General features: G+C 46.5%; 1 protein-coding gene across 1 annotated transcript in view; it reads right to left on the reverse strand.

Annotated features, from left to right (window-relative positions):
- Positions 1 to 24680, reverse strand: part of ankfn1a (ankyrin repeat and fibronectin type III domain containing 1a) — a gene marked incomplete at its 3' end in the record, with an annotated part of 183083 nt that overhangs the window by 51357 nt on the left and 107046 nt on the right. The window contains exons 10-13 of the mRNA XM_080021908.1: positions 13506 to 13700; positions 11905 to 12018; positions 8992 to 9089; positions 7724 to 7814 (exon numbers count right to left, since the gene is read on the reverse strand). Coding sequence (XP_079878034.1) covers positions 7724 to 7814; positions 8992 to 9089; positions 11905 to 12018; positions 13506 to 13700 — 498 coding nt within the window. The remainder of the gene's footprint in view (positions 1 to 7723; positions 7815 to 8991; positions 9090 to 11904; positions 12019 to 13505; positions 13701 to 24680) is intronic.

Genomic DNA, 24680 nt, shown 5'->3' on the forward strand with positions numbered 1-24680 from the left:
TTCCCTGGAAGGAAGGACGGTCCCCTAGAGAGCACCTGACGGCATGTAAGGACGAATGGACTCGTTTGACCGGTAGTCACCCTGAAAAGGACCGAAACTCGATCGAATGGTATCGGAGGGCGGTGTTAGAGGGGGCTGAGGGGACAGTAAAGGACGCAATGATGGCCAATCCCGACATCCCGGGATGCCCCTCTACGACCTGGGAAAGACATTTTGTACACCACATGCAGCGAGCGCTCGACTCCAAGGAGAAGGAGGCCTCTGCGGTTAAGGACCTGCAGCTGCAACTACTAAAATTAGAACTAGACAAGGCCCGACGGGATGCGACCGATAAAAAGAAGGCGGGGACCGCCAAACAAATGTCTGCGCAGGCCGGCCCACCGGGTCCAGCCACTCCTGATTTGCACCCGGTCCCATTATGGGAGGAACAAGGCCCCTACCCTCCAGGGCCTCAAAGGCGTGGATGGGGCCAGGGGCGGGGCTATGGGGCTCGACCATGGGGACAGCGAGGTATGAGAGGGGGACCTCCGGGGCGTCCGATGCAAGACGGATGCTACGCGTGTGGAGAAAGAGGCCATTGGTCAAGGGAATGTCCATACCAAGGGCAGAAGCCCCAACACCCGCGGGGAATGCGTGGGTCCAGAGGACCTTACCGAGGGGGTCGAGTGGCCCCCAACCCACATCGGGCGCCTGGCCCTGCGGCAGGAGCCTTCCCGCTCCGGGATTATGGATGGGAAGACCCTGAGAACCAGCAGTGACACACCCCACAGAGAAAGCCAAGAGCAGGGGGCCAGGCAGACCCCATGCTCCCAATGGAAGTGCTAGGCAAATCACTGCCGTTCTTGGTAGACACAGGGGCCACCCATTCAACTCTGAACCGGCCTCTGTCGCCTCACCATATGTCGCGCAACACCGTGAACGTTGTGGGTTTCTCTGGGATAGGACAACAACTGCCCGTTACCAAGCCATTATCAACCAGACTGGGGAATCAACGGCTACTCCACCCGTATGTCATGTCTCCCCAAGTGCCCGTGAACCTCATGGGTCGTGATCTACTAATACGATTGGGGGCCAGCGTGTTGTGCTCTACAGATGGACTAATTGTGACTCTCCCTGATGGAACTGAACTGGCCTGCGGCCATGCCCTGACAGAAGGGGGCCAGTGGCTATTGGCCTCCCTCGAACCCCAAATGGCAGATATCTACTGGGGTTTAATTGTTACCCCCGGCAGACCACATCCTGAAGGGATCCTCGCCCAGTACGCCCGGTGGAAACCCTTGATTTCTCTGCTGGCACCCTACCTCGTTCCCCCCGACCTGCCCCATGTCACATTATTCTACGATCGAGACCAAACCGAAGTATACGCGGATTTGTTCAGAGATATTGAGGATACTGAGTGGGAAATTGTCACTCACAATATTTACGTCGGTCCCCTAGGTGTCGCAACCGCGGTGGACCTCACGCCCGAGCAGGCGGTCTGGTATCAAATGGCTCCCACCGCGGTTCCCCATGTCTCCTTAGCAATACACCCCAACCATGACGCTAAGGACCTAGGGCCCATGACGAAGACCGCTGTGTCACTGACCGATTGGACTCAGACACAGATCCCCCAGGTGTGTTACTCCCCCTCGACCAAGATATATCGAATCTCACTCACAGGTCGCGATGCCGTCCGTCTAGAACACGACGAAGTAGCTTGTGACCACGGCTGTGAGAGAACTGACCACCCGAGGTTGGCACAGGCTCTGGAAACTTTGCCTCCCCACCTGTGGTCGGCCGGACCGACGGACGTTGGCCTGGCTTCTTGCCCCCCGGTGACCTTTGAGGTGACCCCGGGGGGCCCCATTTGGCTCCCTCAGTACTCCAGGAAACCGGAGGCTGAAGCAGGGATAGCAGAGACGATAGAAGGACTAAAAGCCTCTGGGGTGTTGGAACCCTCCACCTCTCCATGGAACACACCTATTCTCCCGGTGGAGAAAGCAGGAACAGGGAAATACCGCATGGCACATGATCTCCGCGCAATCAATAACATCCTCAAAACCCCGATCATACCGGTTCCGAACCCTTACACCGCGCTAAATTGTCTCAGTCCCACGCATAAGTATTTCACTTGCATTGACTTGGCCAATGCGTTTTTCTGTCTACCCCTAGCGCAGGGATGTCGGGATTTTTTCTCGTTCACCTACAAAGGTGAACAATTACGCTACACCAGGATGCCACAGGGGTTTGCGGTGTCCCCAGGCCTTTTAAATCAGGCCCTGCGCGAGGCACTGGACGAGTGCCCCCTCCCGGAGGGCTGCACGTTGATCCAGTATGTTGATGATCTCCTACTGGCCGCCCCCGACGCCGACTCCTGCTTAGCCGCCACGTTGACGGTTCTCCACCGATTGGCAGACACGGGGTTCAAAGTGAGCAAAACCAAACTACAAGGCGTCCGCCAAACGGTCACCTTCTTGGGCCGCGTGGTTTCCAAAACAGGCGTGGGCCTCACCACGAGTCATCGAGACTCCATATTACATCACGCGCGCCCTCAGACGGTGAAACAAATGCTATCCTTCTTAGGATTGTCAGGATATAGTCACGCCTATATTCCAGATTACGCGGGCCGCACACGCCCGCTCCGTGCGCTCGTTAACGCACAAGGCATGCGCAATTTGCGGGCTCCGTTGGTCTGGACCGAACAGGCCGAAGAATCGTTTATCGCACTAAAACAGGCCCTCGCGTGCGCAACCGACCTGGCCGTTCCAGATTACACTCAGCCGTTTTTCCTCTATGTTTCTGAAACACCAGGCGTCGCTAACGGGGTGTTGTTTCAGAAAAAAGGGGGAGGGAGGAAAGTGCTAATGTACGCCAGCAGCATGCTCGACGAAACCGAGAAACGCCATCCACCGTGCACAAGACATGCCGCAGGTGTTGCGAAGATATTACAGAAAACCGCGCACCTGGTCATGGGCCACCCGCTAACAGTGTTAACCACGCACAGCGTTGTGGCCTACGTGAATTCGGTAAAATTCACCCTCACCCCTCTAAGACAACACCGATTGAGCCGTTATTTGACCGAACCAAACTTAGTGTTCACGCACGAGGGCATCAATATGGCAGACCACATGGATGTAGAGGGAGGAAAGCCCCACCATTGTGAGGCGCTGGTACAGACAGAGCTCAAAATACGACCCGACCTTGAGACTGACCCGATCCCCGACTCCGAACAACTGTTCACAGACGGCTGCTGTTACAAACACGACACCTACGGACTACAGGCGGGATACGCGGTAGTCCGACTGACCCCGACTGGACACGAGACGATACGATCAGTTAAAATGGAAGGGCAGCAATCGGCCCAGAGGGCGGAAGTCATGGGACTCATTGCGGCCCTGGAGTGGGCAGAGGGGAAAGCTGTGACCATTTATACCGATTCGGCCTACGCAGTAGGGGCAGCCCAGGTGGAGTTGACATTATGGAAACGGGGAGATTACCGCACAGCAAGCGGAAAACCCATCAGACATGCTCGTGAGATGCAGGACCTAGAAAAGGCGCTCCTCCTCCCGCGTAAGGTGGCAGTGGTGAAATGCCGAGGGCATGGGGTAGGAAACAGTGAGGTAGCGAGAGGGAACAGGCAGGCAGACGCCGCGGCAAAGGCTGCAGCCGGCTACCACGTGACGTTTCAGATGGTGTGTGAGGATGGCCTCATGGGAGAAGAGTTAGACAAAGACACGGTTAGTGAGGCCCAAAAGGGGGCGACGGACCAGGAGAGGACATTGTGGACCCAAAGGGGAGCAACATGTGGGGGAGAATTGTGGAGAGGCCCGGATGGTCGGGTAGTGTTACCACCGGGACTCCAACAGAGTGTGGTGGGAGAAGCCCACGGGTTGGGACATGTGGGAGTGGCTCAGGTGAAACGGAACCTTTGCCACTGGTGGCACCCCTATTTGGACAAAATAATCAAGGAGTATGTGCGGTCCTGCCCGGTGTGCACCATGTACAACCCCCGGCCGGGGATCCGGCCGGAAATGGGAAAGTTCCCGCTTCCTGAGTGCCCAGGGGGAGAAATCGTGATTGACTACACCGACATGATGGTCCCGGTGAGGGGACAGCGGTACCTCCTCGTGTGTGTGGATGCTCTGACCGGCTGGCCGGAAGCATGCCCCACCAAGAGGGAGGACAGCGCCACGGTGGTCAAGTTCCTCATAAATCAGTACATCCCCCGGCACGGGTTCCCGCGCAAAGTCCGAAGTGACAACGGGACCCATTTTAAGAATAAAGACCTCCAGAGGGTGGAGGCGGCACTAGGTCTCAGACACGCGTTCGGGACGGTGTACCACCCACAGTCGCAGGGCAAAGTTGAAAGAATGAATCAGACACTAAAAACAAAATTGGCCAAAATATGTGCACAGACCTCCCTCAACTGGGTGGACGCCCTCCCAATCGCGCTTCGCGGTTCACGCCGTATGAGTTACTTACCGGGCGCCAGTTCCCTGGGCCCAGCGCAGCGCCAAAGTGGGGGGAGGAACAGGAAATGTTGCTAAGAAAAGCATACTTTAACGACCTGCGAGCCCTTGTTGCCAGTTTTGCCTCACAGGTGGAAGAGACGAGGGGAAGCCCAGGTGACTCCGAGCTCCACACGGCAGAGTGGGTCCTGCTGAGGGTCATCAAGCGAAAGTGGCCGGACCCCCGGTGGACGGGACCACATCGGGTCACCGAGCGCACCTCCCGCGCCGTCCGGCTCGAGGGAAAAGGGGACACGTGGTATCACTGGAGCCAGTGTGCCCCAGCCTTCAACCCGGGCAGCCAACGACCAGATCCTCACAGCACCACAACACAGCCCGACCCCAGAGGAACGGGCGGCAGCCGCCCAATCGAGGCACTCACTGTTAGCTGCAAGGGTGATAGTGCTGGAAACCTCTCCCCTAGGTCATAGAGGAGCGAGGCGGGACGGTCACCATTCCCCGCCCAGAAGCAGACTGTCCAACTGCATGGAACCCCAGCTGCTTCTCCTTCTGAGTGGTTTATGGTCCATGGTGTGGTTGAAGATTTTGTTGTTAAACATGGTCCAGGTGGTGAGTGAATGCCATCCTCGCGTTCAGTAATATGGATGTTGGTAGGTTTTCCCACTAAGACAAATGGGGTTTTCCCTACCAATCACTCCTGGTGCCATGCATTGTCATGAATTGTGTAGTGTTTGTTGTACATGTCATTGCGATGTTGTATTTGTTTTCCCCATGGTTATTATATGTTGTTATTACTGTTTTAGAGTGACCTCATATTAAATGAGGTCAAAAGGGGGATTGTTGGATGTAGTATAGCGCACAAAATGGCGGCTAATAGAAATAACAGGGCATTTTACTTAAAATGGTGCCCAACATATAAAATGTCTCTTTATGACATCTCTCATCCAAATAGCCTTTATGACCACTTGCCAAATAACCTTTATGACAACTGGCCTAGGAGGATATATATATAGGAGCGTGTCTAAAGACTCGAGCTCTCTCTCGCTTGGTCGCTCCTGCTTTGGGGTCGTCTCCTGGTCTTTGTCATTGTGCCAATAAAGGATCCATTCTGCATCGCATCCGTCTCCATCTGATTGAAGAATCTCTCGACATCAACAAACCCGGGAGGGATCGGTTTCCCAGATCCCAACAATATATATAAATAATATATTATAGATATTTTATATACATCTATAACGATGTATAGTTAAAATCTATCTATCTATCTAGTATATTTATTATATACATAGTAAATATTAATACACATATATATATATATATATATATATATATATATATATATATAAATAGTATATAAATATAATTTATATAGGTTTTTGTTTTCTACACAATATTACAGAATTTCGTTAATTATGCAAACGCAAGTGACTGGCCGATTGATAAAGGGGCTGCGTTCTCCTTAGAATAGACCCATAGGGTCCCAGAATAACCTCTTTGTGAAAGGTATAGAATCCCCTTTCAAAATAAACTATATATGTAACTTGCAGCCCTGCGAAGCACCAATCAGCCCTTAACTGTGGCGCAAATGCATTGGATTAAGCTTTTTAACGATCGGCAGTTTTGTTGGAGATGTATTTATTATATTCCCAGACCATCAAAAGGCAAGGCAAGCGAAGTCTATTTATATAACACATTTCATTGAAAGAGGCAATTCAAAGTGCTTTACATAAAATTGATAAAAAAGGAAAGAGCATAGAAAAATAACAAAGATAAACAAAAGTAAGAGACATAAAAATAATAAAAAGTCACAGCGCATTTCAGAGTCAGAGTGCAATTATTAGCAGGAATTAGGCAAAGGTGAACATAAGTCTTTTTAAAAGCCTGTTTTTAAAAGTAGCCAGAGTTGAGGCAGATCTAAGGTCTTCCGGAAGTTTATTCTAGCTATGGGTAGTAACTGAATGTGACTTCACCATGTTTTGTTTTAATCCTAGGAACACTTAGAAGGTTTTATGGGATGGAAACAACTTATTTTGGCCCTAAACCATTAAGTGATTTATAGACAAGTGACAGTATTTTGAAGTCAAGTATATCATTGTATATTATAGGCTATGATATTAGTGGGACTGAACACACCAAAAAAAGTGTACCCACGCACAAGCACACACCAATTACAACAATTGATGACTACATTTCCTTTTATTTTTTGTAAGCGATGGTGAAAGTCATTCAACGTCGGTCTGAATAAAAAGATATCATCCTTGGGGCTCTAGTTTTCAATTTCCTGAATAAAGCAGATGAGACTTGCATCAGGCTTCAGCTTGAAAGTGGAGAATTGAAATGGCCAATGGTGAATTATAAAACAAGGGTTTTTGAACTCTTAAGAAGAAAAATTACGCAATGTACACAATACAATAATTTGCGACAATTTCTCCTTGTCTCAAAAAAAGAACATGACTAACAAAAACAACGTTTGAAATTTCAAGTTGGTGTAGACTTTGTTTCGCAATTTAGTATGAATGGAAAGTGCAGACCATGTATTTTAGATCCGTTTAAGTAACACTATAGTTTACGTATTTATGCGTTTGGTAATCGATTGCCAGATACTTTTCTGTCTTTATTAATATCATCAGCATCGCCCTTTTTTAGTTATCATAGGTTTAAATTACTGTTAATATTTTGTTAAAATATTGTTCCATTAGTAATTCTTGCTCTGTATATGTGAAGGAAAGGTCACATTCTGTATTGATCCTGTATTGAACTGCGTTCCGCTGATCCTTTAACTATTGAGAGCATGCATGACTCTTTTCCAGACTCCCCTGAATCAGACTGCTATAGCTCCAAGCGGCATTTAAAGAACCAGTTGCCGCTTATGTAAACAATGCTATAGTAGTTTATTGCCACCTTATCCTAGCGACCTTGAGGGAATACCCCCCAGGTTGTCTGTGTTTGAGCTGCTGTGAGGGATGTTTCCATGTTTTGGTATATTTTCAATTTCTATCCTAAATACCTTAGTACGCTGGGTTTCAAAAAACCAAAATTAATAAGGCCACGTCACTGAGATGTGGTTTTTCAAAACGATAATCTCTTACTCATTACAATTTTTAGAGGGTAATCAGGGATTATACAACAATAGTCATCTTTGCAACTGTACCGGTCTACAGTGTTGCAACAGTGTGTTGCAACTACAGTGTGTTGCAAAACAACATGCTTTTGGGGAATGTCTGCCTTTGTTCAACTTTCTTATTTTCCTTCCTGATGAAACGGAGAGGACTTACTGGAAGGTGCGGCCGATGGAGGGAGCGACGGCGTGGGAGGCCCCCAGCCCTTCATATTGTAGGCTGACACACGGACATGGTAGATGCGCCCCTGGAAGACACCCACCCACTTGTGGTTAGAACAGAGATGGACCACAGAGTGGTAACCGATCAATCTTAACACAGTTTGTTTTTAGTGCTCAGACATCTGCTCAGCTGGAAATTTATTTTTGACTGGCTGTGTAGTAAGAGTGGAGTGTGGCTCTAGCATAGAGAGAACCCTGTGATGTGATTGGATGGTGCGATATTCCGCACATAAGTCAAGCTTCCACCCAAATATTTTGGCAATTGCTAGCGACTTTCCCCCCAAAAACTCAGAAGAAAATGCAACGCAACACGGTTTTCTATAAACTATACCAACATATACCAACATATTCATAGTAAAAGCAATGTCACATGAAAACAAACAGATAAATGTCAAATAATGGACAAAATTTTGATATCTTATCACTTCATATCGACAAATTCATCAAATCATGTATATTATTACATGTATTATTATCAATATAATTTTGTAAAGATATTGAAAATTAATTATCTTCAAGCCAAGTGGAATACTTTTTTTCCTTTTTTCCTTGATTTTTTGTAATGATTTGGTTTTCCATTCAGGTTTTCTTCCACACAACCTTCGAGATAGATAGATAGTTTAAAAATGTGCTACAATTACTATACGGAGATACTTTTCCAGAGGTAAAAATGTAGACAGAGAGAGAGAGAGAGAGAGAGAGAGAGACAAGAGCTACATCCGAGATGGCATATCGGAATACTATATAGTAAGCCAAACTAGTATGTGAACGTTTTAAGTATGTGCCAAAGCACTGTTGTGGTGGGCGTAGTCAAGCCGCCACTGCAGACAGGCGGTGCAGGCTCCCAACTCAGGGCTGCCCAGCTGCTGGGGATCGGGCGAATCAACGGAGAGGCTCCGCTGATTCGGGATGGGAACCTGCTCTGCCTGTCTGCAGCAGCAGCTTGACCACGCCCCCTTTGTCCGCCACAATTGTATATATAAAATAGTATGCAAAAAGTACCAGGGTGATGTACTACATCCGGTGCAATATCGTAGTATGCAAACACCGTCCATTATACTGCCGATACTATTGTACGCTGGACAATAGTACAAACATGTAGTATGGAATACATAGGCCATCTCGGACGCAGGGGGAGAGATCCAAAAAGATAGGCAGAGAGACAGAAAGACAGACTGACAGTCGAGAGATGTCTTTCTATACCGTGGTCAGTCCATTGATGATGCACTTAAGGGACTGCAGGCTATCCAACACCGTCTCTCCGGCGAGCAGCGAGAAGTCTTTCAAACAGCTCCACTCAACTACACACAGACACAGACAGAGACAGAGACAGAGACAGAGACAGAGACAGACACAGACACAGACACAGACACACACACACACACACACACACACACACACACACACACACACACACACACACACACACACACACAATACCACTGCCGTTTAGAAGAGACAAAGTAAATCAGCTTTAGTGTTTCAGAGTAAACAACATAACCACCCTTTCCATTTCATTAAAAATCAATAGTTCATCTTGTGCAGAGGATACAACCATTCGTCTTTTAATCCCACAACTACTTTTAGCCCCCAGAGGCACGTCTCGCCTTCTCCCTTTTGCCATTCTTCTCCTCCTCTCTCCCTGCGGGAGAAGTACATTGCACCTGAGCATTGAGTAGCGCATCGGCAATAATATTCCTTGCTGCCCACAATCCGTCGCTGGGGCACGGAAGTCGTTGAGCGGTCACAGGATTGATTTCCCACAACCTGAGAGCGTTTTCCTTGTGCCCCTACCACCAAAGCACAAGAAGGCCTGTTCAGAGGCCTCTACGTGGAACAATAAAAGGTTCAAAAAGACATATTTTATTTGCTTGTTGTGCAAAATTGAACGTGATACCAGTCAGTGCAATGTTACCTCAATGGCAGCGGCCATATTCTCAAGAGGTCTCCAAACAAGACATCAGTCTGCAGCGGGGACGGTTTAGGAGGAACCCTAAACCGTCCCCGCTGGGAGGCTGTCTACTACCTGTAGTCCACAGAGTCCTGCCTCACGGTGTCTCTGTGGAAGGAAAATACTCCGTGTGGACATTCCCAACAACGCAGTTCCATTCAAACGGATCAAACATTTTGGGCTTTTAAGCGTAAAAGATCCACTTGCTCACACTTTTGACCCCTGGACTGCACCTAACCACAGGGAGAAGCTGCAGCAAAGCTGTACGTTTCTCAACAGTAAAGTGCTGAACGAGGTTGTGCTATGAACCGTAATAAATGATGGGAACCAACATTTCTAACAAGGCCTGGGTTGAAAAATAGCATATCCAGTGAATTCAGGTGTGGGGAAATTATGTAGCAATTCAATTTAAGATGTTAAGATGTTTTCATTTTCTTTCAGTTAGAATTACAGCTGGACTTTGTCATGCAACTAGATTTTTGTATCGCTGTTAGCCATGGCCACATAAAAATCGAACATTGCCCGCAAGCAGAAGAGATGCAGTCTCCGCTGGTGTGGGACTTTATTTTATTAAAACTGTAGTTTTTGTGTAAATACTCTTAACTTACCATATAATAAATCCTAAACACAGTACTTCACCACCTAAATAGCTGGAAACTGACTGGCCTGAGTGCCACCCTGTTACTGTGCTGTGGCAGAGAGACAATGACTCACACCTGTGATGTCACCTGCCCCCAAAAAAGTGATTTAAAAAAAAAGGCCTTTTTTACCTGCAAACTTAAAACACCTACATTTTTCATGTATTTTTGCGTCTTCTACATGAGCCCAAAATTGTAAATGCATTGAAAATTTTTGCCTAATAGCTGTTCTTTAATCCAACCTTCACCGAGTATAAAATCATCTCAAACTAGATTATCGCGATTTCTCAGGTCGTAATGAAAACGCACAGGGTCAAGATTCAAGATGAAGTTCTCTAAGGCGGCACTTCCCCGTAATTCAGGATGTAACTGAATCACACACGATGCCATGGCAAAATATCGTCATTTCAAGCAGTGTTTTTTATATTGCCCTGATAAACGTAATGTTAAAATCCTGCTCAAATTGTATTTCTTCCAAGCACTATATTCCTTGTGGCTGAGTTGTGGTATTATGCCCAGTGGGAAATAGTCTGGCAACTTTCCAAGAGTGAATTCACAAAATATTTGAATAATTTATGTGTTTATAGATACGCAGCAATTTATGTTCAGAGGTGTTTGGAGAGGCATTGAGTGTGACCGCCGTGCACTTCCGTTATTGCAGGAAGAATCGCTGCGGCATAATCTACCTCAAACCCAGTGAGAGGCGGATAGAAGTGAAAAAAAATGTTCATCAACATCATGAAGAAGTGGAAAATAAGGATAAACATAATCAAATTCTGCAGTATTCCTTTAAGCTCAACAGCAGTGGACTGTGGTTTAACAGGGCAGCTCCAAAAGTCCAAACATGCCCAAATAAGACCGTTAAATGTAATCATAATGGCACAAATGAGGCGTAGCTTGCAGAGCTGGTTCTGTCAGCCAACTTGATGCCGCCGCACGCTTCTACTCCCTTATGCGCCGACCTGTTTAAGCAGCAATCCCTCTTGCCCCACCTGCTTGGCTTGCTGCATTGCTGTGCTCCCTCCACCTCCCATGCATCCACCTGTTCTTTCTTTCTTTACACTCTTCTTTCCAATAGTGGGATTCCAGCTCATCACTCCATTATTTCTAGCTCATTAAGCATGCCTGTGATTAAACGCTAACTAAATAAAGAGGATTTTAAATTAAATTTAAGAGTTGTCTGTCAGAAACCTCCTCACCGCAGCCAACTGAATTGAGACAGAGGTTCTGTTCATCGTTTGGACAGCCAGCCCTCGCTTCTTCAACAAAACCTTTCCGCTCATAGGTCATTATTCTCTTACTATGGAAGTTTGTGTTTGTGTATGCTTTGAGGTAGCTTTTTTTTTTTTGTCCTTTTAAGCCTCCTCAATGTGTTGTGTTCTCTTCTCAGCTGTCAGAAATGGAAAGAGGTTGTTGGCTAATAAAGACTCCAATTGACCCCCCGACCCTGCAACCGCCGGAAATTCACAATTCTGGCATTGAAAATTTCACAACAATTAAATCAAATACAAGTGTGTGTGTGTGTACCTCGGTACTTGGTCACCACGGTGGAGTTCAGACAGTGCGGTTCCTGGAAGGTGATGGTCAGAGAGGTGCTACTGCTCACGCTCAGCCGTACCATAGAAGGCGCTTCTGGGGCACCTTGTCAAGGGGAACACAATCATTTCTATCTACTGACCATTGTCAGCACAAACCGCTTCAAAAGTTCTCAAGATCGATCGAGATTGGTCATAGAAAAAAAATAGGCGGTAACCGACTCTGAAATGACAATGAGCTTCTTTCAGAGCAACGATTATAGACAATATCAAGGGAATAGCATAGTATATAAAAGTCAGAGCTGCTCCTGGACTTTGCAAAGTGATTTCTGGGAAGAAAAAGAAAAACCTCTCTCACAGCGATCCATTATCTGAATTTACTGAAAGAACAGCATTAAAAGACCACTCACCTCATCTCATAAAGACACATTGGCACTGACACACCATCACAAAAATTGGCATATTGGTGTGGCATAATGGTGGCGGTGTTGCTGGGTATTTGTGTGCTGATGGATTATTAGCTGTAAATAGCAGCATGTGCAGGGCAGGCCCAGAGTGCCCAGGCACAGAGTGCCCAGAGTGTGCAATTCTATATAATATAATGTATTTTATATAATATATTTTAATATGTTTACATTTGCAACAGCCAAATGCGCCACTAGGGTGTCAGGGGTGGTAGCACATGAAGTACATTTTCTCAGTAGTATCTCAATTCCTCATGCAAGGAATTTACCACTGGCATATTGCTCTTGCAAATAACAAGAAATGTGAAATACAATGAATATGAATAATAAAATCAACAACAAATTTGTTATATATTATATAATTAAATTATATATATATATAATTTCATATAAATCAAAATTTACGACGAAGGTTAAATTACGGGAACATTTATTTCATATGACACTGGGATCACTTTTACTGAATAAAAAAACAACTTTGATTTGACCAAGTCTATCTTTAAAGGATGCATAATGGCTGCATACATAACACCCAAACTCCAATATGTTTAACTTATGCCCTCATAATGCTTAGGATTCACGCGGGATAGAGTGGACAAACAAGGTTTACTTGTGCTGTGTCTACCATTAAGCCCACTGACCAGGTCATGTTAGAAAAGCCTAAAAAAAGTCTTCTGTGAAACGTCCTGGGATTTGGGAACGCCAACAGGCCACCAGATGACAACCAGCCATTCAAAATGGTCCCCTCATAAGGTATAGTCACCTCATAAGGCATATCAATCCAGCGGAGACAAAATTCTGTAAAATAATAAATTTGCTATCAATTTGAAGTCTATTCATTTTTTCGGGGGGAAATTGCTACAGCACCAGAGCCGAGCGCTCTTGCGTCCGTCTGCAAATGTGAGAGATTACGTCCTAAACGACAGGCCCACATTCCTGGCAAATACTTGTCATCGGCGTTGTGTTTCTATCAAAATTAACGGTATAACTGACAATCAACATTTCCAGGACTTTATTTCCTCACTCAAGCGTCGCTGCATGTCGTCAAATTCGGGAGACGGGTAATGGTCATCGCCATTTTGTTTAGTTATAATTTATTTTTTCCCACATACAAAGCAATCACACTCACATGCGTGCTGAAAGCCAGTCCTCATGCGCTTGTAGAGTTTGCTCCTCCACTCCCAGGCTCGGAGTGTTTTGTCCTTGTGACACGCCTCCAGGGAGAGGCCGTCCCTCTGGGCCTGTGCAGCCAGATCTGCCGCCCGCCGCTCGGCCTCCAGGACCAGGGAGTTTAGATGGGCGTCGCGGCTCTCAGCACTCACAACTAGGGAACAAATGTAATATTTACACTTCAAAAAACAGCAAAACGGCTTTAAAACAAACAATTATGAATATGTATGTGACAAATAAACCTCTTGAATCTTGAATCCTGAATTATATTAAATGGGCTACCTTGCTAAGAGATCCAGGAATTTCTGTCAACTGTGCCAAGTGACTTTTTAAAGCAACATCACAGTATTGTATTATCTTCCCTCTTAAAAAGAGGACATTTCAAGACACCTATCCATATTTTAATGTTTTGTGGACTATTGCAACATTTTATTTATTTATTCTATTTTGGAATTTATTTTATTTTTTTGCACCAGGCAGATGTACACTGACTGACTGATATCGTCAGTTTAGTCACAATAAACCCAAAGTTGACAGATAAGTGAGGATAGAGAATATAAAAAATAAAAATAAAAACACTTAATTCAACTTAATTCAATACGAAAAAATAAAATAAAAACACTCATCGCTCTCTTGATAACCATTGGTAGCAGAGAGCCTGAGTTTTTTATTTTTTTATGTAGGAAATTTGATCACTGATGCAGATCACAGTTCTTGGCAAGCTCAGGTCTGATATGATAAAAACCTGTGTTGAAAAATAACAATTCTCTGGGGCTCTTAAATAGGGTCTTAGAAAATGATCTAGGAAATTAGATATTGTATCTTTCCCTGCCTTTGCTTTCTTCCACAACACAAGTGCAAATGAGAACTTCATGCAAATAATTATTTGACCACAGTATCATAAAGGTCCTTTTTTTTTTTTATGGAATCTGATCTTGAAACCATAAGCTGAGCCACCATAAAATAAAGCACTGATGCATTATTTACTTTTGAAGGAAGCCAACATTACAAAGGGCTGCAGATATCTATCTTGATCCCCACTGCCCTCCATATATCCAGAATCCAGAATGCTGAAAAACAAACGTGCGCTGAATGCACAGGGGAATACAAATGATCGGCAAATCGGTGGCTGAATACATTTTTTAAATATCGTTTCATCAGAATGGCAGGATGCGGCAATATTTCCCCGAATTATAGGAAAGCACTTTGAGTAAACAAAGCCTTCTTGTGCTGTGCTGAATCCCAAGATGGAAATTTAGGCTGCGTGTCTGGGTTTTTATATGGCCTCGGATATGCCTCGGCGTTGGTGTGATAGATGGACAATGCAGGAGCCTTCCCTTGGATATCATTAGAGGCTGAATGCCTCCTTAGTCCCGCCGGCAAGTAAAGAGTAAAAGCATGAAAGGGCAGGTTGTTGCCACCAAATGTTCTAACTCGTATATACGGAGAATGCGGACCCCTTTCACCGTAATGGCGTGCGGGGTGAAATGGGGGGGTTGGTTTCGGGAATTGAAAGACCCTTAGCTAATTAGTAGTTGGGAATCACGGCTGAGACATAAGAAATGAAAACCAAAAACAAAAAGTCTGACCCTTAAAATCAATGCATTGGGGCAATTAGAAAGGTTCTTCTGCCACTAATCCCAAATTCACACCAAAAGTGTCACGCCAGTGTCAAGTCAGCCATGCGTCACGTGTTTGTCGATTCGCAATTCACACCAAGTCCGTCTTCATTCCGTCTATTACGCGCTACTGAGAGCAGCACTCTCCAGACTTACCATCACTGACACTACAAATTTGTGGAATGTATCAACCTTGGGTTAAAGTGAATCTTTGCTTCGTTTTAAACCCTTTTCTTTCATTTCATTCACATTTGGAGTCTGGTTGCTTATGATCATAGCTTAATTAGTTTGTGATTTAAGCTTTTATTGTTTATTTCAAACAGCAGCTTCTGGCTTGAATACAATGTGTTTTATTGTGGAACAAGTACTCTGTACATACTGTACACGTTGTGGTTATTAACAGGAGGAAGGCGGTGCCGGTTCGTCTCCGCGGGTCTGAAATAGAAGGCACTGGGATGGAGGCGGTGGGTTCCCATTAACTAAGGGAGGATGCAGGAGATTTTCACAATTTATAGATGTCTTTTTTTAACTATTTCTGTAATAAAGTGTTTTCTGATAATTTTTTTATCAGTTATTTGTGGTTTGATTATTAAATGAAGAAAATGATACAATAGATTTATTCTTGTACATTTGATATAAAACATTAACAGCTAAATAATACATCTACTACAAAAATCTATTGCTTGAACAGTCAGTTTGACTGGAGCCCACACGTCACGATTGCAAGCAGCACGGAGACCATCCCGCTTCCGTGTTTCTGACAGGTATGGGATACTAGCCGATTAAGATTATAAAACTACTTTCCAAGTATGAAGAAAAATCTATTCTAAGGTCTTAACCTAGTCTAAAGTCTATTCCTGGGCGTGATAATTTTTTCCCGCTGGAATGATAATATTTCCTTCCAGAAGTGAGATTTAATTTGTTGTGGAGGAAAATGTATTAGTTTGTTAATTTAATTTAGTTTGTAATCCACGTTAGGACCGCACATCAGCAATTTAATACAGTATATGTGGTCGATACATACCAGGCTTGGTAATTAAATATTTCCACCAAATACATCTTTTGAATGGACCTCAATGGGAATTAACGCTCCAGTTTACGCGTGCAGCCTGGAAAAATAGAGCTGAGGCGTAAAAAAATGCGAGGGGTCTAGGAGCCTCATGGAATGTCGCTGACATGACGCTATTGGAATGAATTGCAACATTGATTAACATGGCAGCATATCTTAAGCGTTGACGCACCACTTTTGGTGGGAACCAAGGCTTTTGGTGTGAGCCACGCACACAGACTGGCTGACACTGGCTTCCCTTATGCTATTGCCATCGTTGACATGGGGAGTTGGCTTTTTGAGGGGCAGTTTTGTGAATAGAACATGGAGTCCAAGCTGACACCCTTTGGTAGACCCTTTATGCTGTTCGTCTTGAGAGGCAGAAGATGTCAACCTCACATGTGGCGGAGCAAGGCAGCAAGATTGGAAGTATTTGAAGCATGTGTCAAGCGGGAAGGTTGAATTCACGTGGCAGGCGTTACCATGGGAAACAGAAGACTGGACACTCTCTGGCAGGCATTTACGATAAATACGAGCGACCTTAACCATCAGCGATGGCCACGACAACGACGCTGTGAAAGATGAGAGGAAGAGAAGAAGACAGAAGACGAGACGGAATGAAGGAAGAGGAAATAACCCCCCCGCTGCAATCCCTATCCTCCTTTTGGACGCGCGCACACACACACACACACACACACACACACACACACACACACACACACACACACACACACACACACACACACACACACACACACACACACACACACACACACACACACACACACAGGTCTGTTTGTCTGGCCGGGCCTCCCAGATTTGTCATGGTAAAAACCCAGAGCCCGCTGCCAGCCCGCCCAGACCTCCACTGTGGGTTCTCTTTCTTTCTCTCAGTCTCCCCCCCCCCCCCCCCCGCCTCTCTTTACATCTCTCTCGTTCGACCTTAGTCACGGGCCATGACAGCATCATAAACAAATTAACACAGGGGAAGAAGAAACCCCTGTTTCACAGTCAGCCCCACCAGCCCTCGTCCTCTGGTGAGGCAGTGCTAGTGTTGTGTGCAGAAGGAGGGGTTACAGTAAGAGACAGAGAGGGGACGACGAGAGACAGAGATCGATCACAAGCAGCAGAAAATGCCATCTTTAAGCGCACTTCAGCCAACGGTCTACTCTGGCCAGAGGTAGGAAAGGGCGCGGCCATGTTAGCGGCCTGGAGGTGCAATTTCCTGCCCTCTTCAGGTCTGTCAGCCCAGGGCTAGCAACTCAAGCTGGCTAATTGAAAGGGCTATAAATTAACAGGCTGCCCTGTCTATGGAGGAGCTGTCTCACACAGCCTACCATTGTCTGGCTAGCTGGGAAGTGGGGAGGAGGAGACTAAATATAGAGGACCCCAGGGACCCCGGGAGGCCTCATAAATTAACACACGGTAAGCACGCACTGGGGAGAGGGGGCGCGACTGCAAGAAGAGGCATTATAAAAGCACACAAAATGCATACATGAACATACATATAGACACTGAAATGGACACATTCATGGACACACACACACGGTCACCCAGTGTTAGGGAGCAGTGCGCTCGGCTGTCAGGTCCCTGGCTGACTGATTTACTTGGCACTTGAGGTATGGCATAAACAGAGCGCACCAGGCCCCAGGAGGGAAAACATCGGCAATGTTTACTCTGTGTTTGTTTACAAGGATGGGATTGTACCGCCGGCCTGCGACATGCCCTCCTCCCCTGGGCCGCTGTTTGGAAAGCTCTCGCTGTAGCCCCGTGGCACAATAAATCACTTAGCTGTAATTGCCCCAGCGTTACATGCATCATTGGAAAAGTTAAACCATTAAACGACAAACCTTGTTAAGGCTGTACTGTTGGGGGGCCCGGCCCGGGGGCCAGGGCCCGCTGTAAAGTGGCCAGTGTTTCACCACCAGACAGGACCCTGAGACAGACACACGGGAATTGGGGGCAGAGGCGGTTGGAGTGGGGCGCACACGCACACGCACACAAACACAAATCTACATCCATGTGAGGTCACGCACGCATACAAGGACACAGACACATGGAAACATTAACAGGCAGAATCATTCAAATCAGGGAAGGTCTCTCACATGCACAGATACAGACAGAAACCGCAGGCCTGCCCACCCACATACTTAAACACACATATACACACTCACACCCACACACGGGTAATGGTGGGTGCTTTTAAAACCCCCACCACCTCCCTGGGTCCTGTTGATGTGGAGTAAGGTAAGAACCACCTGTCGGGAACAGGGTGGAGGAGACCGACAAGAAAGAGCCTGATGGAAGAAACCGTTGGGGTGGTGGGGGTGGGGGTAGCGGCCTGGACAGAAGAGAATGGGCTGGCTTGCAGACACAAACACACTAGCCCCTGTCTGGCCCTGTCTGATCCGCACCATTCCCCTGCTCACACTACACTTCTATTCCCCATTGTATCCACACACACACACACACACACACACACACACACACACACACACACACACACACACACACACACACACACACACACACACACACACACACACACACACACACACACACGGACGGGAGCTTTGTCTTCATTAAGGCTGAAGCTGTTCCTAGAATGTTCACCTTTTTGGCCGCAGGGTGTATTTTACCCAAAGCTCGCTCTGCAAAGTCTACAGCAGGGCTCCAATGGCACAGAGCAATCAAATATGTAAGAACACCTCAAAATTGCCTACGTTTTCTGATTTGTAACTGACATGGAAACAAGTGCATTCAAATCAATCTGCAGCCAAAACGTATTGGATAACATAGGCCTCTCTGATTCCCATGTTTCAATCTTAATCGACTTACACCGATTAGCCACAACATTAAAACCACCTGTCTAATATTGTTTAGATCCCCCTTGCGCCGCCAAAAGAGCTCTGTGACCTGTTGAGGCATGGACGCCAAGACGCTAGAAGCAGATCCTTTAAATAAGCGATTCCCAAGCTATGGGCCGGGTATTGAGGGTATTGCAAGTGGGCCGCCAAATCATGGGCAAAACACATAGCTTTTATTGAAAAGATAAATAAAAGATAATTAATAACAAAAACTTTTTAAATGTAAACAAATAATAATTTCATGGCATTTTTTCCTCAAAACCTTCAAAAATGCATCATCACTGATAAATAGGAACTTATATTTGGGCAACGGTCGACGTGCACCTGTACATTTTTTAACTTGCGGTGATCATCAAAATGGATGGGTGGCAAGCATTAGCCACACTTGAACAGGAAAGGCGGACCTGTGGGACTGTCCCGCCTGTCGAACGAAAAAGAAAAGTTCGGAAAGCGTATATTGCTGAATATTTCTAATTTTTTTGGACAGGCACGGAAGACAAACCGAAATTTTATCAAAGGAAGCTCTGAAGTCTTGTAAACTGCTCCGTCACCTCAAGACAAAACACCAACAGAACACGTCCAAGCCGCTTGAATTCTTCGATAATAAACTCAAGGAGTATCGGGGCAAAAAGAAAGTCATCGGAATGTCATGGGCACCGAGAACCGAATCCTGATCTGTCCGACAGAGCTGTGTGATTTCTGAACCCTTTCCCGACAGCGTATCTCTGTAAGACTGGCTTTTCGGCGCTTGTGGCACTGAAGACGAAATACAGGAATAAACGAAATGTTCAGCCAGATCTGCGGCTGTGACTGTCGTCCCTTAAGCCAGACATCAAGCATTTGGTGTCTGCCATGCAACATCAGCCTTCTCATGAGGTGAGTTAATATTAATGTGCTCCTGTTATTGTTAGTTTTACAGTACATTACGAATGTTACGCGAAAGTCCCATAGATATAAGGTTATTTTTAACCCACCCCTTTTTTTGTTTTACTACTACTGCACTGTATGTATGAGAATGCATATGACTAAAAATATACGTCCTCAGAGAACGCACTGTTTGGCTCTCGTTTTACTCTGGTCGGATGTGGGCTGCGGACCCTTTTGAGATTTTCAAGTGGGCTACGAGTCCGAAAAGGTTGGAAACCGCAGTCTTGTAAGTTGTGAGGTGGCAAGCCTGATCCCTGGGGGCCAGGGATCAGGCTTGTCGTTTGTGCACAACCCACAGATGCTCAATCGGATTGAGAACTGGAGAATTTGGAGGCCAAGTCAACACCTTGAACTCTTTATCATGTTCCTCAAACCATTCCTGAACATTTTTTGCAGTGGGCAAGGGGCATTATTCTGCTGAAAGAGGCCACTGCCATCAGGGAATACCGTTGCCATGAAGGGGTGTACGTGGTCTGCAACAAGTTTTGGTAGGTGGTATGTGTCAAAGTAACATCCACATGAATTCAGGACCCAAGGTTTCCCAGAAGAACATTGCCCAGAACATCACGCTGCCTCTGCCGGCTTGCATTCTTCCCAGAGTGCATCCTGGTGCCATCTATTCCCCAGGTAAACGACACACAAGGGTGCAGCCATCCACGTGATGTAAAAGAAAATGTGATTCCTCAGACCAGGACACCTTTTTTAATTGCTCCATGGTCCAGTTCTGACGCTCACATGCCCATTGTAGGCGCTTATGGTGGTGGACAGGGGGCAATCTGACCGGTCTGCGGCTAGGCAGCTGCATATGCAGCAAGCTGCAATGCACTGTGTGTTCTGACACCTTTCTATCATAGCCAGCATTAACTCTTTGATCAATTTGTGCTACAGTAACTCTTCAGTGGGATCGGACCAGACAGGCTAGCTTTTAATGTTGTGGCTGATCAGTAGGTATATAGGTGTCTCTCTTCTATCTTGTCTCTGAAATTTTCTCACTCATACTAGCTTGGAACACATACACTCGCACACCAATCCTACTCCGAACAACACTCCACCAGACCAGGGTCTGCGGGACAGGAGGGGTGCGAGTGATTCGGGTTTGACTTGCCTGAAGGACTCGCAACCCCACACCCCACAATTTTAACTGCAATAGCCTACAGCACACATTGAGCACTGGGGTTTTCCGGGGTGGCGGGTCACTGGTGGGTCGGTGTGGGTGCATGGTTGGCTGGGGGGCAGCCAGGTGGGCCCCCCCGGTGGCTGGGCTGGAGTCCTCGCGGCTTGCGCCTAGTGGCTTAAAGTTTGCTGCGACCTGGTGGGGCTGCTGGAAGCGCCGCTGGGTGCCTCCTGGGGCCCCTGGGGGTGCTGCTTGCTGTTGTGGGTGTGGGTTGGGGTGTGGGGGGCGGCTATCGGCCTTCTACTCCTGCTGCACGACTTCTCTGCGGCGGGTGCCCAACGTGATGGCGGTGGTGGAGGGCCCATATATCTGGTGGCCTACTGGCATCGGTGAGGGCGGGGGCTAACATCCAGGTGCCCGGCGCTGAGCACACTCTGCTATGTGGATGGGCACTCGGCGCTCTCGCCGGGTGGGGCGTCTGGTAGCTGCGGTGGGGCGGGCCTCGCCCCACCCTGCCCACACACACGGGGCGTGTGTGGGCAGGGTGTGAGTGGGCAGGGTGTGGGTCCCGCCGGCTCGCCTGTGTGGCGTGCAGTTCGGGCGGGGTGTTGGTCTGTAGCTGCGGGGCCTGGATCTTGGCTGCGGTCTGTGCCTGGCGCCCGTGGCCCAAGTTCTGTGCCTGCACTTGGGGGTAGGTTGTATGTGTGCGCCCCTGGGGTGTGGAGTCCTTTTGTGCTCCCTGAGACTGGGTTTTGCTCCGGGCGTGGGGGTTGCTCCGTGGCCATCCGGCTTCTCTGGGGGCCTTCTGTGGCCGCAGGGCACCAGTAACAATTGGGATAAGTCATGTACACTCACTGGTGGACACACACACACACACACACACACACACACACACACACACACACACACACACACACACACACACACACACACACACACACACACACACACACACACACACACACACACACACCTGCTTCGAGGGCACCCCAGCATCCTTCTGGTTTCATTCCTCTCCCTTCCTCCCTCATTTACTGCCATATTTATGACAGGAAGAGGCCACGTGACCAGTTGTAGTTCTAGTTTTTCTGGACCTAATTAACTGTTTTTCAATACATGTTGTCGTTTGATGTTCATGTTTTTGTGTAAATGTTGTTTGGTTCTGGGTTTAATTGTGTCACCCGTGGAGATTCTCCCCCTCTTGGAGTAGTGATCAGTTGTTTATAGACCCAAACATGATGAATAGTTCTCCAAAGAGGGGGGTTGCTGGTGGTTCCCTATAACCAAAACTGTGCTCTTGTCGTTCTACAGGTCATTCACAGGACAGAGTTATTGCAGCAGTTAGCTAACTAGCACACTAGCTTTCATCTGGATTAGTGTAAACAGGTCTTGTTTCCTCTACCAGATATAGTAATATGAAAAATAATAGACTTTACGTGACGTAAGAAAAACACTAAATACCAGAGGGCATTTCTTAGATCCTCCCACAGCTTCCTCAATGGCCACAGCCTGAAAAGGAACTTAGTTGCTCATCTGATGTTTTGACATTTGCGAGAATGGCAAGAGCCAAATATTAATTTCAAGACCTGGCCACATCTGCATGTAAATTGACATTGTCTGCCTTTGCAGAGCCCAATTGTAAAACTGTTTTTGTGACCCAAATGGTAATTCAATTCTTCAATATGTCAAGCCCCAGGACGATTTAAATGCTGTAGTATTCGTGTTCTGTTGTTACATTAATCCAGATAGCTTGAGGCAGCCTATTACTAAAACCTAAGAAAGCAGGCACTAGTCACGAAACAACTACTTTTAGGCTAAAAGATTCTCAGCGGGATTCCAGCTTAAATGTAAAAAAAATAAGAAAAATTCAAAATCTTTTCAGTCAGGTGGAGATTTTATCGTTAACCGGTGTTAGGGATGGTAAGGGGTCCTGAGGACAACTCAAGCTGTACTGGATAATGTCTCAGTAGCTTTGCAGGAGGTGGTTAAAGTGATGAGAGTGAGAAATCTAAGGTCAGGGCCAACTATGCTGAGCCGGTGGGACAATCCAAATCATTGGAGTCAGTAAACTTTCACACCAAATTCTTGTGCACAGGGAAACAGGATCCCTCCATTGCAATGAGCCAGTTAAATGCAAGTTAGTCAGAACGCTCAGATAACGGCACTCCTATTACGGAGAGGTTTCTTGAGCGTGTTTTAGGTGAGTGCCCTGAGGTAGATATTCAAATAGGGGTTATTTCTGTTAGGTGTCTGTTAGTAAACACACTGTAAACTAATGTGAGAACTTTGACAGAAAGCTTCTTTAGAGGACATTTATATTGAGAGAATGGGGACATGCACTGTGCTACAAAATGGCTACAATAAATGTAACCAGGGTACAATGGCTATCATCTATGTAAGGCGATACAAGAGACAGCTTATGCTAAGGGCACACTACATGACTTTCAAAGTCATCAGATCACTGTACTGTTCACACTACACAAGTTTATGTCTTGGAATTGGGAATCTTGAAGTCGTTGTGGTTTCACACTACATGACTGATGGGCGACAGGGGGTCACACATTACAAGAACTTGCACCAGGAGGAGTCACAAAAACACCTCAATTGGCAATTGACACCAAAAATGACACGACACCATGGATTATTACACAGGATTATTTATTTTTTATTTTATTCTAGATCACTGAAAAAAAATGAATAAACGCACAATTTAAATAACAGATATATTAAAAACCTGGAGAAGAAAAGTAAAATAGCTATGTTGTGTGTTTCTGCCTACTGATGCGTGTGCACTCCCGTCTTTTCTTCTTGTACCCCCGGCCCCCCCCCGGCGTGACGGGGGGGGGCCCCGTCACGCCGCCACCCAGTGTCTGCTTTCATTGGCTGTAGCTCGTTGCGTCACTCCCGACTCGATCCCCACATGACCAGCTTTTAAACCTGCTTGATATGTCACTGTTGTCTGTGAGCCATTGGCAAGATATCAAGCATGTCGGATCACGTTGTGAGCAATTCGAGCTTCGCTCGGCGATCTCCAAAAACCTGTTGGCAAGTGGAAAATCAAGCTAGAATCACGTAGTCGGAACCTGGCATTAGTGGCAGTGCTAGTTTGCTGTTCAAGCCAAGAAATACTCCATTACCCGTTGGTCTGATTGTGATTGGTACCTTATTTGTGTCTCACAGCCTTGTATTCCCTGTAAAGGTGATTCATTTCTCAAAAGAGGAGGTCTGGTAAACCTCTAGAACAAGACTAGGCATTCTCAGTCAAGGTCAGTGTGTAGAAGCTATGTGTGGTTTCAGCGAATTGTTGCTAAACCATGAGGAGATGACCAATAACGGGGACAGTACAGACACTGACAGAGCATTTCAGAACCCTGAGAAGATTACTGCAGTGACCAGTCCCGGGCACTGTTAAAGAGCTCATTTCTTTCCTAGGCTTTGCAGTTACTAAAGGAGATTTATCGAACGCTTCTTCCAGATATCTGGACCATAATATGATAAATACTTGTCAGAGAAATTAGGCGAAACTATTTTAGTGAAAGTTATGGGCACCCCAGTGTCA

Source organism: Zeus faber (genome assembly GCF_960531495.2).
Source record: "Zeus faber genome assembly, chromosome: 20".
Classification (NCBI taxonomy): Eukaryota; Metazoa; Chordata; class Actinopteri; order Zeiformes; family Zeidae; genus Zeus; species Zeus faber.